At 44.2% G+C, this 19,146-nt stretch overlaps 1 protein-coding gene across 1 annotated transcript in view; it reads right to left on the minus strand.

Moving 5' to 3' along the window:
• The window catches only part of IGF1R (insulin like growth factor 1 receptor), a 294,320-nt gene that overhangs the window by 42,151 nt on the left and 233,023 nt on the right, over window positions 1-19,146 (minus strand). The window contains exons 6-11 of the mRNA XM_006129225.3: window positions 18,254-18,468; window positions 16,103-16,229; window positions 12,932-13,170; window positions 8,540-8,707; window positions 8,136-8,340; window positions 41-327 (exon numbers count right to left, since the gene is read on the minus strand). Of these exons, the coding sequence (XP_006129287.1) occupies window positions 41-327; window positions 8,136-8,340; window positions 8,540-8,707; window positions 12,932-13,170; window positions 16,103-16,229; window positions 18,254-18,468 (1,241 nt within the window). The remainder of the gene's footprint in view (window positions 1-40; window positions 328-8,135; window positions 8,341-8,539; window positions 8,708-12,931; window positions 13,171-16,102; window positions 16,230-18,253; window positions 18,469-19,146) is intronic.

Raw genomic sequence — 19,146 nt, forward strand, 5'->3', positions numbered from 1 at the left:
TCAGAAAATGAAACAAAGCTTGAAACTCTGGTGATCGTACCTGCGGGCATTGTTCTCGCAAAGACAAAGTTGGAGGCACTGCAGCCAAGTGTCTCTGCTTCATGGTTGCAGCTGTGAATATCGATACGGTAAAGAGTAAAAGGCTGGAGATGGGAGATAAGCGTCCTCTCCCGCCCTTCCACTTTGCTCTCATAGAATGGGTATTCCATCTCACTCTCCTCCACATCTGACACGTTGGCAAAGTGATCTGGCACTGTTGTGTTCCTGTTCCGACTGGCGTGAGTGCTATTCATGATCCGGAACACATCCCTGCGCTTCCGGTCCGGTCTGCAGAGAACAAGAGAGCAATATACAGAAACAGATGATGCTAATACTGTATTTTAAACTTACCAAGGGTCTGTCAGGAAAGGCAAGGAAAAACAGTAAATCAGAAAATACGAATCTAATCAGCTTAAACGAGACAGAATATACAAATAAAAGGATAAGGAAATCATTAGATGGTTTATCAGAACCTTCTGACTGCTTTGGAAACAGTCAGAACCAACACATCCCATTTCTGACTGCTTCGGAAACAGACCCAACTTATCTGAGGCCCAAGTTCTGCCCAGCATAATCATCTACAACTTCTACTGAGCAAGCCCCACTGAAGTCTTAAATGGCAAAAAGGGGCCCAAGGTTGTTAAATGAACAAACTGGATCCATATTTAATGATGGTAATGCTGAAGCCTGCTTTAGAGGCTCAAAATACAATCAGATGGCAGAGGCTTAAAAGCTCACCTCCTGCATCAGAAAGCCTGCTGGATATGAATTGTAGTGCTCCAAGGTGGTGTTTAATTTTCTGGTGATGATGCAATTATAGTAATTAAAAGCTGCTTAATTTACTGTGTTGAGGAAGCAAACCAGAGATGTAAACTAAAAGCTGTGGAACGTAACAGCTGTGCCCTGATGGATGCCATTTTCCCTTCATTTTTCAAACCTATCTGTAATGAGGCTTCTGTAATTGACCCACCTTATGATTTGAGAAAAATCAGCACCATCTAGTGCATGGGTTCTCAAACTGGGGGCGTGAAGACATTTGGGGGGGGCGCGAGAGGTGACCTAACCCCTTCCCCCCCCCCCCAGTTTTGCTATTTTTGTTTTTCGGCCCCCATCAGTTCCTTTCTCCTCCCCCCCCCCAACAAGCTTTCCTGCTATGGGGGGGGGAGGGGGAGAGGGAGGTGAGGTGTTTATCAAAAAGGGGGTGTGACGCCAAAAAGTTTGGGAAAAACTGAGGTCTAGTGCATGTGTGTACTGAAAAGAGGTCACTATAAAACTTTGCAAATCACCACCCCAGCGAGTATCTCAATACAGAATGAGGGCTAAAGTCAATCAGTGTACACTACTGGGTTGACTTTCTTTCATTGTTCTGTGTTTTACTAGCAGTCAGTCACTGGACAGTTTGGCTTGTGAAAGGTGTGTGTTAACAGCTTCCTCAATAAGGGAAGTGTTGGGCAAAGGAGCTTGAGCATCCCATTAGCACATCAGACAGATGCATACACAGGAATTTCAGAGGGGGGGAGGTATGAGCTGTGGGAGGGGCTGGTGGCTGCCCCAACCCCGCAGCTCCGCCCTGCCCTCGCTCCTGGGGGGCAGGAGGAGGAGAGAAATCAGCCCCAGCCTTTCCCTGGCCGGCTGGAGCATCCGGTAGGGAGGCTGGGACAATGCACTGCCCCAGCCTTCCCCAGGCCGGCTTACTTGAAGGACCATGGACAGGGTGGGAGTATATTCGCACCCTTCGCCTCCCCTCGTGTACAGGCTTGTTAAGAGGAAATAAGACATAGGAAATATTAGGCACATGCCTCAAGAAAGGGAGCTTTTAACTTTGTCAGTAAAGATATAGGTGCACTGATGGAACTATGGAAATAGAACAAATAAAACAAATGTTCTATTTGCACAGGTGCAGCTACAACTTTACAGACAAAGTTAAAGGCTCCCTTTACTATTTTCTGTATCTACCTGTGTTACCAAGCAACAATAATCTACGTTACAAGCTCCCTATATTATTTTCTATATCTCTGTACATCAACAGTAATCAATGTATTCGGTTTAAAAAAAACAACTAATCTACAGCAACAGTCCTGCAGCTTCTGTTGTTTCATGTTTTAGAATTGACCGTGCTGACAAGTCTTTTTTTTTTTTTTTAAACCAGTGTAGTTGCTAACATGGAGACAAGGTGTACATAATAGCAAGAATATAAATGCCACACATCATCATTATGATGAGGTGTCAGTGTGGGATGTGAGTCTTTGTTCTACACAGGAATGCAGACCACATAGGAAGAATAACAGTTTCCACAATCTCCAACCGTAATCAATATAGTGTTCTTGATTTAGCTGTAAATTGACAGAACACCCTAAGAGTGAGGCGGCAGGGAGAGAAATCAAGGAAGAACCTACACTAGAAATACTTCCTTCATTGGACCCCATCTCACATTATATTACTTACACATTGATTTCCTATGACCAGGCCAGTGCTGGGTCTATCAAACTACTATAGCGAGGTAAGGATTTCAACACATTCCCAATCAAGGAGTAGGCATCATGAATGGAGAAAGTGCCCTGTCAACTAGGAAACATATTAGATGAGAGAAGTAGCTTACTATGAAATAAACAGTCTTAGAACACTCAGCCATACGAGTTCATCGAAGCTGCGTGCCAAACAACTGCGGGCACGTTTGGTTTTGAAACCTATTGGCAGAGACTGGATGAAATTTTTGAAGAGTTCACTAAAGCCAAGTTTACTTACAGCGGCACAGCTGCGCCCCTGTAAGAGCACTCCTGTAGCTGCATTAAGCTAATGGGAGAGAACTCTCCCATTAACAAAACCAGCTCAGCTGGCACATATGTTGGCAATAATTATGTCGTTCAGCAAACATTCTTTTCACACCCTTGAGCAACAAAAAGTTTTGCAGCCAAGTACTAACTAGTGCAGACATGGCCTTAGATCAGGGGTGGGCAACCTGCAGCCCAAAGACCCTCTGGCCGTCTCCCTTCTCCATGTGCCTCTTGCACACCGGGGCCCCACCCTTCCTATTCCTCCCCCCTCTCTCCCAACACTTTCCGAGCATGCAAATCATCTGATTCACACTCCATCCCCACTGCACCCCCACCCTCCCAGAGTTGGAATGCCACATATCAGCTGTTCACGGCATTCCAGCTCTGGTAGGGAGGGGAAGAGGAATAGGGTTGGAGCATGAATCAGGTGATCTGCATGCTCTGAAAGTGCTGGGGAGGGAAAGAATAGGAATTATGGGGGTCTGGTGCATGAGCATGGGAGAGAGGGGGGCTACGAGGCTGCAGGTGCAACCCCAGTGGGCCATGGTGAAGGAGGGACATTCATGGAGCCCACCCACCATTCCTGGCTGCCCATTCCTGCCTTAGAGTCTCCCAAATCCTAATGAATCTCAGGTGGCATGTATGCAACACTCACAAGGCAGCCAAACCGCAGCACAGGTAGTGACTGATGAATGTGAAGACCATGGAAGGACTACCGGTGCTATCAAGCAACACCCTTCATGCTGATCATTTCAGCTCGGGACTTGTCTATAAGAAAGAACATAGGCAAGATGGGGTACAAACCTACTTTGCCCCCACCTGCCATGTGCTACATTGCTGTGTGGACACCTCTGCTGCAGTCTAGGGCTATGTCTATACTCGCAGCTTCTTGCCTGAGAAATATGCAAATGAGGCTATGCATGAAATATTGCCGAGTCTCATTTGCATACCTAATGAGCAGCCATTTTTGCAGAAGATGCTCTTGCACCAGAAGGACCTGTCTACACTGCCTCTTCTTGCACAAGAAAAACCCTCTTGCGCAATGCCGTTATGCCTATTTCTCGCATGAGAATCCGCGAGTGTAGACCTAGCCTAGAAGTTCCCTAGTCTCCCCTGACATACTCCCAGTTCCGAGCTAGGCAGATCATCGCACACCAGAAAACTCTTAGTGCGAGTAGACTACGGGCACCATGTGGTGGCAGAACGCATGGCAGGCAGGCCCATGGTAGATTTTGACCCCAGCTTGCTGTGAATGAAGTGTCCGCAGAGACAAATTCTTAGTAATTCTACAGCAGGAATTTCGCACTGAACAAGCAAACACAATTTGTCTTTGGCGACAAGTAACACTGAAGAAGGCTCTAGAGTTTGCTGTGCTTTGGTTGAGTCATCATTTATCTCCTTTACTGCAGAGAACAAACCTTTCATCCAGCATAAAAGAATAAGAATGCACACTCTGGCATTAGAGAACATTTGAGCAGTTTTCTGACAAAAAGGAGTGAGACCGAAAATAAAATCAATCACAAAGTCTAGCTAGAGCACATCCTGGCAACCAAATAGAAGGTGTGACCTTGCCACCATCTTTACAGGTATCAGAGTGGTAGCTGTGTTAGTCTGGATCTGCAAAAGCAACGAGTCCTGTGTCACCTTATAGACTAACAGATGTATTGGAGCATAAGCTTTCGTGGGCAAATTTCCACTACATGCATCTGACGAAGTGGGTCTTTTCCCACAAAAGCTTATGCTCCAATACATATGTTAGTCTATAAGGTGCCGCAGGATTCCTTGTCACATCTGTACATGATGTGTTAAGATTTGTTCTTTAATAGTCTTTGAAAAATTAAAAGCAGGATCCTTCATTTACTTGGAAAAAGACAGAACCCTACCACAGAATAAATGGGCAAAAAAATATGATCACGTTAGGGAAAGACAGAGACCCACATATTAACCACAAGGCAAACATAACTAAAATACTGAGGGATTTTACATCAATGGCACTCTGCAGCAGCTACCTACTTTGCTGGAACACCTAAAAGAGGAGAAAAATTGTTCCCAAGAAACTAAACAGCCAAAAATAAAGGAAGTTCCTAGGGAAGAGACATATAAGTCCACATGTTCTCTGACACAGGAAGGAGGGGATAACAATGAGAAAATAAAATCACTAAAAAAAAAGGGGGAGATCTTTAAAAGAAATGGCTACGTCAGTGAAAACTCTAATAAATTCTCTCTGGGGTCCACATTACAGTCATCACAGTAGTACAGCTCTGCTCCAACTGCCATACGTAGTGTCATAGCATAGGTGCAGAAGCATTAGTCAGCTAGATGATTGGAAGAATTCTTCTGTCAACATAGTAGTGTTTACCCCGGTAATAAACAGATTTACTTATAGGGCAAAGGTTGCACAATTTTTCACAGTCCTGAGCACTGTAGCTACATTAATTTTAATTCTTAAGTGTAGACCAGGAACTCTTGACTGCATGCTAATTTTAAAGATACAGCTTCTCAGATGTTGAATATTACTTGGTTACCACTAGAGAACAAAAGAAAAGCTGCGGAATAATTGTTCTTGCAGTGCTGTAAATGCAGATCTAACCCCAATAAAAATGATCTTGTCCCATCCCTACCTTTCCTACTGCACTGCTGTATACTGGGCCCTTTGGAAATCACAAACAGGACAGGGCAGGATGATGTAACAGCACATATGTAATGTTTTTTAAGCAGACTGAAAGCCTCATGGTCAGATCCTTTTATTTACATGCTGTGCTTCTTTCATAACATCCCAAAGATAGACAAGACCCAGGTAGAAAGCTGGAAACATAATATACTTCTAATGAGGCCTATGTTGACACATGAATTAACTTTCCCCTCAGGGAAAGAAAAGACAGACATCTGCAAGTAAGAAGTTGCTCAGATTTGTCCTATGGAGAAATCTCACTAGGTCATAATCTCACATTTCCCTGACATTCAGACTTCTTAAAAGTCACTTAAACTCAGCTATTTACAAGTCTTGTATCTTATCTGATCCTGCTGTTAAATCACTGAAAAGAAAAATATACCATTATGAAAGCAACCTGAGTAGGGGTGGGAGGAGAGGGAGAAAGGTAAAACATTCGAGACATTCTTTATAAATTGCTCCTATTTAATTTTTAAAACAGTGAAAATCGACAGCATGTAAAAGATTGCGAGCAATTTGCTCCTACCTGTTTAAGGGTTTGCTTGTTTCTCTTTTTTTAAACCAGTCCAAGAACATTTACCATCAGACAAAATGAATGTCATGTTTCAAATGCCTGAAATCTTTGATTAAATAGAAAAATACTTTTCCTCCACAAAACTGATGTCATGTCAAGCAATTTATAGCATGCGTGGGGCTTCCCAATCTTTAGTACAGTGAGTGGTCCAAAGTCTGAATTTGTTTACATTATAAAGTGCTGCTCAGGATTAACACAACCACTGATGAGTTCATGATCTGGTCTGTTAACTTATCAGTAGTGCAGGCAAATTGGAGTAAATCAACAACAGCTCAGGAAAATGACTAGACATTTCCTCCAAGAAGCAATATTATTTGTACTGTGGCAGTGCGCAGAGGTCTGTCAAGGTCAGTGATCCACTGCAGTAGCTGCTGTACAAACCCCCAGATAAACATGGGGCCTACCCTGACAACCTTACATGGTGACTCTCACACAGAAGGCTTGTCCATACTTTATTGTGGTGTAACTTTCTCACCCAGGGGTGTGAAGAGACATACACTCCCCAGCACAGCAAATTATAGCACTGTGAAGTGCAGGTGTAAACAGGCTTCCAACACTGTTAGTTACTTCCCTAGTGCCTTAGAAAAGCTCTCCTAAGCGCCTCTGCCGTGCTACAGTGCTGCCGCGGCAGCGGAGACAAAGCCTTAGGGGCTGCAAGTGGCTCCTTAACGAGTCTCTTTGCAGCACGGGATATTAAAACCTTGCGTGATTTAATTATTAAACAATCTAGAGTTATTAACTCATCAGGATGTTTTTACTCTGTTACTGAACAAACGTAGAATATTTGGTCAGACATCATACTCTGAGATTGTATGTATAAACAATGAATTTGTGATGCTGATCGGTGATTTGGGTCCTGACCCACCACTAACAGCTCTCAGTTTCACAGCTTTACACAGTCAAATAGAGTCTTAAATAAGCTCTTCACAAGTTAAGTTTGTACATAATTGTTAAACCATTTTCTTTATGACTCAATGTTATTCTGTCATGAAGACCACACCTTAGCGCGCCCCGAAGCCCCTTTTAATGCCAACTGCACACCAACTAAGCGAGACAGTAAGACTACATGCACCATCTAAAGCTGACTGCTTATAGTCACACAGTACTCTGGCTCTTGTGATCCAATTATCTTAAGTAAAAACAGCTTATAAAAGAGGTAAATTAGAAACTCAATCATCACTACCACTGATGAACTCAGTAATACCTATTGCATGATGCCATGTAAAATGGAGCTTAATGGATATGTTTCCACTTAACATGTAAGCAGCAGCCTTTATCATGAGTTTGTACATTTAATTCTTGGTTACAGTCAAAGCCCAGGAAACCAAAACACTCTCATTAATTAGTGCAGAGACATGAATTAGAAAGGACAACCATTTCAAACTCAGTATTCCTTTAATGTCCAAACCAAATGCAGCTTTGAGTTGAGTTACCTATGCATTTAAAAGACCATTTATAAGCAAAATCTATTTGAAGCCAGGTTTCTGCTACAGGTTGCAGGCAAGGAACTCTTACATAGCCTTTGACTCCACTAAGGAGTATTACAAAAAAAAGGTCCTTAAACCATATAGGTAAGGATTACCCTTGAAGAGGAGAACCTCTGAAGTAGAAAACCTGACCCACCCCTTTCCTTAGGTGAGGCGGTGTTTATGCGACTAAGGTTCCATTCAAAAATGCTTTCAAGGGTAATTTCCGAGAGCCCCAGGAAATTATATCACCACTAGCCCCCATCTGTAAAGACAGCCGAGATCCAACTTCTACACTGCAATCTCCATACTCCAGGAGTCCCTAATTCAGGGATACCTGTGGTCCAGACCCTGCCAGGAGAAGGAGTAAACAGCTCCATGTGCTCCCCCACAGCTGGGGGAACAGCAGCCCAGTGATATGCTCTACCAGAGGCTTTTCCCTACTACTCCCACAGTGGCCAGAGGTGGTGCCTGTTATGGGTAGGGGGACACGGAACACCAGGCAAGCACCCCACCCCCAACACCATCACTCCCTCCCTGGCCCAGCAAATCTTTCACCTGGCAAACCCTGTTTCCCAGGGTTGCTGCAGTCAAGAGGTTCTAGTTCATACCTGGGCACAAAGATGGAGTTATGGAGGAAGTTCTCAAAGACTTTCCGGTACTCGGCCTCCTCCTTTTCAGCTTGCTTCTCTGCCTCTGTCTTGGGGCAAGCACAGCAAGCTCCTTTCTCTCCCCCACTCCCTTCTGGTTTGGTGGGTTCAGTAGCTTCTTCTGTATCAATGGTCCCATCAGCATATCTCCGAATTGGGACTTTATCTTTAAATGGAAAGATAAGAGGTTTTTCCCCTTGCCACCAGTGGGTGGATTAACAATCCAAGCTCACCCTTCCCCCTATATTCACAGAAACTTCAGAGAAGAGGTAGCAGTGACTACATGTTCTCCTCATGTGGATAACGAGGACTGACAGGTATGAATCTTAGGCATTTTAACACGTTACTGCTTCCAGCTCCCTTACCTTGGGAGCAGTAGTTATGTCGGTAAAGATAACTGTCCTGCGGCTGCTGCTGCCACCGTACAATGTAGTAGGACAAGTTGCCATTGGGAAGAGAGGGTGGATTCCATTTCACAATTAGCTGAGAAGAGGCATTCGATGCTGAAATAACATCCAGTGGAATAGATGGCACTAGGGAAGGAGGGAAACCAACAGTGAGGAGAGAGAAAAGAGGTAATTTTACACACAACTCACACTGAAATATAAAAAGCTGAGAAACAAAGTCTCAATTAACTGCTTTTTACATCACTCAAAAACAGATGGTCCCGCCCCAAGGGAATGAAGAACGCTAATGGCTCCCCTTGGCTAACAGGAGAGATGTGAAATCCAGTTTAATCAGGTCACTGATTAAACGCCACCTTTAATTGGTTAACAGATTAAATGGCACCCTGCAACCTCCTCCAATCCAGCTGCAGCACCGTCCGCCTGTGTTGTGGCTGGCCCTGGAATCTCCCACTGCCCGTATGAGGCAAGGGGCGGACCAGCCCAGCCACGCCGATAGAGAATCAGTAACGTGTAGGCATCACTCGGTAAGGGTGATGCTTACCAGTTGACGGATGACATCCCTAACAAATGGAGAAATGTCTCCCCCCAACAAGAGTGATCAGATGTACTGAACAACTTTCCTTAATGTTGAAGGTCCAAGTTTTGCAATCCTTAACCCAAAGAAGAGCCCACTACTTTCCACAGATGATATTGCTTGAATAATGATCACAGAACTTGGCCTGAAGTCTGTAATCACGCCCTGGTAGACAAGTTCATGCATTCTGATTTCCTTATTCCATGTAATCCCTGGGAGGTTCCATTTAGGTATCAGCACTGCACCATAGTTGCTGCTTTTTAAATAAAAGCGATTGTTTATGAGATTTCATATGGAAAATTATGAATGGCATTATGTTGAAAGAGAAATCTAGGGAAGTAGAGTAAACAAATCATGGCAACAAACCCTGCAACAGATCCGACTAATGAAATTTTGTATGAAATAATACCCCAAAACATATAATGACATTTCCTGAGAGATCTGATGAGAGTCAAGGTCTAATTGGACTTCCCACTTCTAACTATATTGGATATTTTACAGCATTTATATTCGGGATGTCAACATGTAGTCAACTGCATGATTAATCAATAAGTGTAGGCTTATTGATTAATCTTGTCCACTACACACACTTCCCCGCCTTGGTGCAGCGAAGAGGGGGTGGGGTAGGGAGTGGGAGACAGATCCCATGAGGAGCTGGTTTTAAGCAAGCTCCCCACAAGCACCAGATCTGCCTGCCTCCCTCCCTCCCACCCCTCCCACACTGATGCCTTGGATAGAGGTGCAGCAGCATGGAGGATGAGGGAGGCAGTTTGGAGCTGATACACACAGGAAGCCGGCTTTCAAGCAAGCTTCCCTTGCAGGCTGGTTCTGCAGACCCATTTGCCACGGCCCCCCCCTCCCCGATAATGCCTCCTACAAAGGCAGCGAAGCGGGGGGGAGGAGGGACGGCGGAGGAGGGCAGCAGCCGGTACCAGGGAGAGCCAGCTTAAAAACTACTTCCTTCCAGTACCAGCTCGGCAGTGCTGCCTGCCTGCTCTCTTCTCTCCCCCACCCCCGCCTCGCAGAGGTGGGGAGCGAAAAGGAAAGGCTGCCATGAAGCAGCATCCAGCATCCCAAGGAGCAGCCTCTGTCTGCAGGGGTCCAAACTCCCCATGGACAGAGGCTGGTCCTCAGCAGCAGCTCCTGTCCTTGGGGGTCCAAGCTCCTCATGGAAAGGGGCTGATGCCGCAGACCAGCCTCTATCTGGAGGGAGCTCAGACCCTCCACGGACAGGTCTGTTGCTACCCCCCATGCTGCTGGCTGTGTATCAGAGGCAGCAGTGCGGAGTGGCAGGTAGCCGGTCTGTGCAGGGATCTGGTGTTTCAACTGGCTCCCACCTGCCACCCCGCGAATGGAGCAAAGAGTGCACTGGCTGCTGGCCCCACTCCCGGGGACTATTGAAAAGTCCTGTAACTGCTAAGATTTCACATGCTTACATGGCTATTCAATAACCCAGTATCTAATATCCCTACTTTTTTGTAGTCTTAGGCAAATCCCACTGGGCATTTTTTTTGAATTATTTGATTTAATTCTCCCCTTGTTCGATTCACTTCCTGAAAATAGGCACATCTTGTATTTTTGCTATTATGCAACATGAACAACGGTGGCTGCTCTCAGCTAGCCTGTGTGTGCAATAAATCGAACCTCCCCTTCTCCCCACACACAGAATACAGAGAGTGGGTTTTCTCATGAGTTCGAGCAAACAAAAAAAAGTTAAGTTGACTCCCTCAGCATTAGCAGAAACTTGTTCAATTTAAGGTAGGGATTGAAGAGGTTACATCAGTTACCCAGTAAGCAAGTGGATTATCAGCCTGCTTATAAGGGTAACCAGTTAACTGGCCTGGCCAGCTAGATCCTGCCTGCAGTCGTAGCAAGCCCTGCCAGGGCAATTCTGGCTGCTGGGACTAGAGCAGCTCCCCCGCCCCTGCAAACCAGCTCTCTTCCAGAGCAGTTCTCAGGTGCAGCCATGGCAGGGTTGGGGCTGGAGTAGCTCCCCGCCCTCCCCAACTGTGACTCATCATGCCACAGGAGAGGGGCTGCTTCAGGGTTAACCCGTTAAACCTAGCATTTTACAAGTTATCACTTTTAATGTTAATTAACATCCCTACATTAAGACAGAAAAACAAACCACTCTCAGATTTCTCTCTCTCTCACACCCTCACAAGTGTCAAGGGACAAAGAGGTGCAAAGAGGCTCCTTATTGGTAGTACAAGTGCACCTAAGCATCTTGAACCTCTCTACAGCTGAAGGGTTTCCAACCCTTGCCCCAATGCAAACAATAGTACATGGACTAGAAAAAACAGCTTTAAAATAAAATCCCAATGGCTTTACAAGATATAGGATTTAAAGTCTCTTTTGTCCTCTAACAGGTTTTTAAAATGCATGTAGGTTTCCACACACTTGGATTTCATCAGTAAAGATACAACAAAGAAGAAACCAGCTAAGACTATCATTTGCTTTCCCAAGGTGAAGAAGATGACCTGATGTTCAGTGCTTTCTAAAAGCCAAACATCTTTCATGTCAGCCTATTTAAATGCCCCATTCATTCTGGAAACATTCTATAGTCAAAAGACAGAGCTGAATGGTGTGTTGTATTGGTCAGCAGTAGGATTTAAAGCAGGGGCAGGCAATAATTTTTATTTGGGGGGGGGGGGCACATTCCAAGATTTTTCAAATGGTCAAGGGTTGCACTTTTCTATGGAGAAGGTGAGGGGTCTGGGGTGGAGGTTGGGTGCAGAAAGAAGCTTGGAGTAGGGCATTGGGGTGCAGGAGACGGTGTGGGGTCTGAGAGGGAGTTTGGGGTCAAGAAGGGGGCTGTAATGTGGGACAGGGGATTGAGGTGCAGGGTCGAGGAAGGGGTATGAGTGTAGGAGAGTCTGGCCTGGGGAAAGGGTATAGGAGGGGGTGCACGGTCTGAGAGGGAGTTGGGGTGCCGGAGGGGTAGGGTGCCAGACAGAGGCTCTGGCCAGGAAGCACTTACCTAAGCAGCTCTCATCAGCAACACTCTCAGGCAGGTTTCTCTGCCTGTCAGCAGCCCCAGACCACTCAAAGCGGCTGGCTGTTCCACATGGCAATCTGCACTGCAGCCAATGGAAGCTGAGAAATTGTATTGCACTGCCCCCATCCCAAGTTTCCAGACAATAAGAGCTGAGAGATTTTGCTGGTGGCAAAGTCTCCTCCCCCCAGCACAGAGTGCCACAAGGAGCAGCCAGTCACTTTGAGCAGTACTGTTTCTTGCCACAGGGGCAGGCTGGCTCCAAAGGCTAGCTGGGTCGAATCTTGACCATCCCCGAATTAAAGGCAAGTATACAACTATGAAAAGCACACTCCTTGTATGTCTCTCTATACAGCTAACAAACCGACGCTTGTCTGCCCTCACAGCAATATTTTCTGGGAGGAATATTATAAGTGACCCTAACTGAGACTGCAATGTGCTTAAAATACACTGTCCCCTCTAATGGATTTCCTGAATATCAAGCAAATTTAAAGTTCATGTTTTCTAATGTACTTAAGTATTCTCTTCCCCTCCCCCCCACAGTCCAGAGCTAATAAATTACAGGACATACTTTAAAGACCCATTTGAATGGGTAAAAGCCAACCTTAAAACCTTTGCAGTGCCACGTATCACGTCTGAGGAAGTGGGTCTGGCCCACGAAAGCTCATCATCTAATAAACCATCTTGTTAGTCTTTAAAGAGCTGCATAGTCCTGTCTTTTGTTTCAGCTAGACCAGACTAACACGGCTGCATCTCTATCACATGTATCACGTGGGTTTACCTGCAGCTTTGGTGCGTATGTAGACTATCTCACTCTTTGCTCCATGGATGTGGTGATTCTCCATCATTGTGAGTGTAACAGCCTTGACATAAATCGCATATTGAGTCCAAGGTTTCAGTCCCTGCAGTAAAATCCCAGGGTTGTTCTCTTTGTTTGGGGGCAGATCGACATCTACCATGTTCCAGCTATTAGAACCACAAGCATCTTGCCCATCATACTCTGTCACATTCTTGAATGGTCTGAAATATTAAAAGAAAATGGCACAGACTGTACTTTTACTTCCTATTAAAAATATTCAAAACTTTCACGGGGGAATCTTACATCAGCCTGTATCCAATAAAACTAATAAAAAAAGTTTTTATTTGCTTTTTTATAGAAGAATAAAAGAGAATCCCAGAGCCTAAATTTATCTTTTATTTCCAACTGCTCTGAAAGTAGGAGTTCAGATTTAGCTGGAGAATTTGGCCTCTGCAGTTACTGAGCTACCAGGAATCCGAGGAAATAGGTATTCGTGGCTTATTTTCCCTTCCCACAAAAGGAAAGCTGTTGGATAATTTATCAGTGTGAACAAACATCTTTAATTCAGCCACTTCCTGCCAAAGGAGAGATAATGTGTAACTGTTGTCAGCCGAGAGAAACAGACTGGCAGTGATAGGCCACGCACTGCCAAGAGGAAATCTGCTGGACTATTAATTTATTATTTATAGAGCTCAATAAGGGTACCTAACATTATACAATGGTTAGCCTATGCCAAACAAATAATCCCTGGAATAATAAAAAATCCTTATTTTTCATAGCAATATAATGAACCATAAAAGAATAATATATTGCTAGTTTGTCTTTGACTTATAGTGTATCACCACTACCCCAAGAATCTATCACATTCACATGTCGTGCAGAAGAAAACCCTCTACTCGGTATAAATGTGTTTAGTTACATAACTGTAGATTATTTCGTCACTGAACATGTAAACAGGACTTGTTCTAAGGACACTGACTCTCTGTTGCCCTATCTTACTTTCAAAAGCAAATAGTGATATGTTTCTGACTTTATGTTCACAGGTTATATGGACACAAATTAAACAGAGATGATTCAGAATAATTGCCGACAGTGGTTGAACATTAGCCACAAGAACCCAGATTTTGCTACACTTTGACTAGCAGCTCAGAAGCCTACTGGTTGCTTTAATACTTGGCATTTGGCAAACAACCATATGGACCTGTAATTTATACATCTGATTAATTTTAAATTGCATCTTTGGTACATCTATATACCAAAGGTATTACTGGTATTGAATGGTATTTACCATGGACATGTCAATACAGAAAGCATGCTATGTTCAGACTCACTGTGATGGGGAAATAAACATGTTTAGACAATATTGTTGTATTAAGAAAACTCCTGCTTCTTCTGCTCACAACTCAGCTCCAGGATGTTGAAGCAATCAACTGGTTCACCATGCTCCCTCCATCACAGCTCTCTCTTTTCAAAGCAGAATCTCAATGCAGCTGGCTAATTGAATAGAGTTCTTGCTGCAAGTGTTTCTTGCTCACTCTAGTTTTTACTGCTATAGAGCCTGTGGAACAGCTCTGGACAACAGAGAGAAAATCTTGTCTGCAATTAGAGACAGAACAGAGCAGGGAAAGGCCTACAAAAAGGTAGGATTAGTTCTAAGGATGTTAAATATCGAGTAATTTACTAGTCAAGTAGTCAATGGGATTTCTATCAACTACTCCACTAGCCGATAGGCACTTCTGCATGCAGCCCAGGGCCAGCGGGAAGTCCCGCGGACTTCGAGCCGCACGCAGGGTGCCAGCTTTGAAATGTACATGTATATTTCAAAGCAAAAGCGCCAGCATGGAGCCCGGGGTTAGTGGGGGACTCAGAGCTCCGTGCTGCGCTGCTGCTTTGAAATGCCACGTGGAGTCCGGAGTCAGCTGGAAACTCCCCAGCTGATCCCAGGCTCCTTGTGACATTTCTCCAGAACCCGGGATCAGCTGGGGACTCACGAGCTGACACCCCGGCTCTGCGTGGTTTGAAATGCAGCAATGGAATCAGCTGGCATTGCTAGCTGACCCCGGGCTCCATGTGGGGCTGCTGCTTTGAAATGCTGTGGCGGCATTTCAAAGGGGCAGTGCCGCACAGCTGATCCTGGGCCCCGCCCCGGCATTTCAAAAGGGCAGCGCTGCACAGAGCTCAGTATGGACTCTGTGCGGTGCTGCCGCTTTGAAGTACCTCCCTTGTCTTCCCCCCTTTGCTTCCTCTATCTGATGGAGCCCAGCGTCAGCAGGGGACTCAGAGTCACCCACTGATTCTGGGCTCCATGCTGTGCTGTCGCTTTGAAATGCCACGTGGATCCCGGAGTCAGCTGCTCTTTAGAAAAAAGCTGTTTAGGGGCAGATGGAATGAGAACACAGGTCAGAAAAAAACCCACTTCAAATTTGAAGGAGAAAAAGAAATGAGCCCAGGTCACCATTTGCATCCAAAAATTTTTGAAGCACTGGAGCACAGAGGGACAGAGAGCACGTGTGCATTTGGATTTCAGCAGGCCCCTCTCCAATACAAAGGTGTTGGTATGTGTGAATGTGGTGGGAGTGATAAAAGTTTCTCCCTTATCTTCTACCCCAATCCACCATAAGTAATCATTGCAGCAGCCTGTCCAGTTTAAAAAATTAAGTAATAGAGAACCCAATTAATTACAAGACTGATGCTCCAAATTAGAACTCCAAACCCTCTCCAGTCCATGCTACTGCTTAGCCCATATCACGGCTGGGAGAAGAAAGAGCTAATTGGCAGAAAAGCACACGCATAATTTGGAGATTTCAAACAAACAGAAAAGAGCACCCAGAAAACAGGCAAGCATTTCGTAGCACTTGGATCTTCCTGAATTTGGAAGGAGGGTAACGGGAAGGAAGTGGACCAGAAAACAGACCCTAAGCACCACTTTGTCAGTAGGCACTTTGGTATCCTACATAGAATCCAAACAGAACTGTGTAAAGAAGGAGCACTCGAGAACAGAGTACACTGCACAAAATAAAAATTGCCCAAGGGACTTTGCTGACTCACTTTATTCTTTATTCAGCCAATAAACACAATGGTCAAGAGAAACCCTACCCACTGTGCCTGTTATTTCCTGAATGACATGGTTAGCCTCTGAACACGCATACTCACGCCTCTTTGTAGTAAACAGTGAAGCTAATAAGATCTCTGTAATCTGGAGGGCGATACCGATCCCAAGTGAGTTTAATCCGGTTCTTCAGGGTGGTGTTAGAGACAAAATTCAGAATGTGGCTTTCGCCTACAGCATAAACAAATGACATAAATCATGCCAAAGTTAGCTCAATTCCCACTTTTGTTATTGGGTTTTGTTGTGTTTCTTAAAACTGCATGCCTCCGTATTATCTAGTTTAGGGGATCTTGATCGTTCTTATGACCACTGCACTGTGGGAACTTATTAGTTGCGACATATGCTATATTTATTCTAAAGCATTTAGTGAGGGTTCAGCATAGAAACACTTAAATTTCTTAAAAAGAAAACATTTTTCAAGTGTGTGTTTAGAATTCTGGTAAAAGGTGCTCAGGGTCTCTCTGTGAAAATGGAAGGCCTTGTTTATCTACAGGACTACGTGTTAACACTGCAAGCTTCCTTCTATTCTGCTTGTACGTTTAACCGCCGAGTTTCAAGTGAACACTCTCTGGGATAAAAGAAGAGATCAGCTTCTATCGCCCATGTGATCCTTGGCAACTGCAATAGTGTGTTTTGCATTCCTATTCGTTAGGCACTGGACTGAGAACGATTAAACTCATTTTATACGCATCTGAGCCATTTGATGGCAGCAGCTTCCAGTCACTATACTGCAGTGGGCTCGATTTGAGCCAGCAATTTAGAGATGAATAGCCATCCAATCCTGAAACAAAACAGTGTTTTTAAAACGTTAATTCTTGGACTAAGAACTTGTGTGCTAAATGTCAACTGTGAGTGAGTTTTAACATCTTAGTAGAACTCTCTGAAAAATAAAGAGGTTTTCACCCTCATGTACACTGGCACTAATGGTGCTGCTATCTTTTCAAAGGCAATTTAGCTTTTGTTAATTCTCTCCCTTTTTCCCTTTTGAGCATCAGAAAGCTTTTTCTGTAATAGTTTTAAGGAACAGGCAGTGGCTGGCACTGGCCTCATGGTAGTAAAGCCTGGCTGTGCATCTGTAACTCCTCCAGAACTGTCAGCACTCAGTCTATTGAATGTAAGCACACTCCTTCCTTTGAACAACAAGGATCTCCACCATCTGCATTTATGCATCATGCATTAAGAGACGTTCAGCTGTGTCCATGTCCTAGTTTTGTAAACACCGTCCAGCAGAAGGGGGTTTTACTTATAAACACAATATCTTGAATTTACTCATTTCCAAGAAGACCACAAACAATTTAACAGACAAAACATGTCATCAATTGACGGGCTTTGGGGCAAAGCCACGTCTGTAAGCCTTCTTTTCTATGCAATTCTATGCAAGGACAAGATTGACTTTAAAACTGTAAATCAAAAAGCCTGATGCAAAGACCAATGAAAGCAATGGGAGTTTTCCTGTTGATTTAAATGAGATCTTTGCGAATGTGCTTCCGCATAGCCCAAATACGAAGAAGTTTTAACTCTTAAGTATTGTGGAACTGGAAATATTTCTCTGGAATTATTCTCTGTTGGACACAGAATAAATCTGCTGTGATATGTTTCCAATGACTATTTCTAGCAACGGACAAGCGGCAGTGCACACCAGCAGAGGTTAGCCAGAAGTATTAAAACATTCTGCAGTCTCTTCAGTATTAGGAAACTTAACAGATACTCCCCTAATATTTATGATGTCATGGAGCCATCCTGTAAAGGAAGTGGTGGAAGCTTCAACGCTGAAGGTATTTAAAACAAGATTATACCACAAATAAGGAAAAAAAGATTACTTAGCGAAATATTGTGGTATGGCAAAGAGATGGAACTGGGCATTTTCAAACTCTCTTGTAATGTGGACATTTTAAATTGCATTCCCATAGCTACAGCAATCACTGTTAAAAACTAGTATTAGTAAAACAATGCATTTTTTTCGTTAACGTAATTTATCAACTGGAAATAGTTATCTATATGTGACCAGCCAGTTTTGCAGGCCACCAGTACTCCATGGACCACAGTTTAGGAATCACCTATTTCAAATAGATAATGTGTCTTTTAATCACTAATTTTTATATTCTGTGTTCTTCAGTAGGATTGGCTGTCCTCATTTTTAAAACTTATATAAACCCTCACTCCCATTTAATTCACATTCTAGTCTTTTAACTTACAAGAGGCTCTCTCCCCATTGTTCCTTGGATTTATATCTCCTTTGCTCTGTCTTCCTTTGGTTCCGGACACGTCCTCCATGCGGTAAATCTCAGACACACACAGTTTGGGATTAAATGCAAAGTACATTTTTCCCTCTTTGATCGTCAGGTTGTGGTGGTTCCAGTCCCACAGCTGTTGCAGATTCTGGTTGTCAAGCACATAGAAAGAATAATTCCTGCAAAGAGATTATAAAAGGCAAAGTTAGTTTTACCATCAGCTCATGGGTAGTTCCTGTTCAAGCTAGCGGAATACTAGGGCAACTCCTTTTTAAAACGAAATATCCTTCTATTGACATGAGCTGATCACACCTTCCCAGCTTCTCTGCCTCCTGACAACACAACAAATGCTTCTTCATCCTAACAGGTTGATACTGTTTATAGACTTCTCTTACTCCAATGTGGGGTTGACAATTAACTGGTTACCGGTTCACATACCTTTACCAGCTGATGCTTACTGGGTAATGGTTAACTGGTGCCCAAGAGTGGCATGCTGCTGGCAAAGGACTGTTTCAGTCTCATTGGGCCCACTGTGGGAGCTGGCAGCCCCACAGGCTCGGGGCTGCTCCAGACAGGCTAAAGCAGTCCCCCTCCTGAGATCCCATTTAATTAGTTAACCAGTTAAACCTAATGTTTATCTGGTTAACTGAGTAAGCAGGATTTCACATCCCTGTTGACAATGCAGTTTGTATGGAAGATACTACACAAAACACAACTGTACAGTATTTTATTCCGGTCTCACTCCTTAATGTGTAGCATTCAATACAGCCACTCCCCGAGTTGCAAACGGTCGAATTATGACCGTTCGCACTTATGACCAAAGCTCCCATGGAGCGGTCGTAAAGGCGGTCCCCGAG

Source organism: Pelodiscus sinensis, chromosome 14 (assembly GCF_052426305.1).
Source record: "Pelodiscus sinensis isolate ZL-2025 chromosome 14, ASM5242630v1, whole genome shotgun sequence".
Lineage (NCBI taxonomy): Eukaryota > Metazoa > Chordata > Testudines > Trionychidae > Pelodiscus > Pelodiscus sinensis.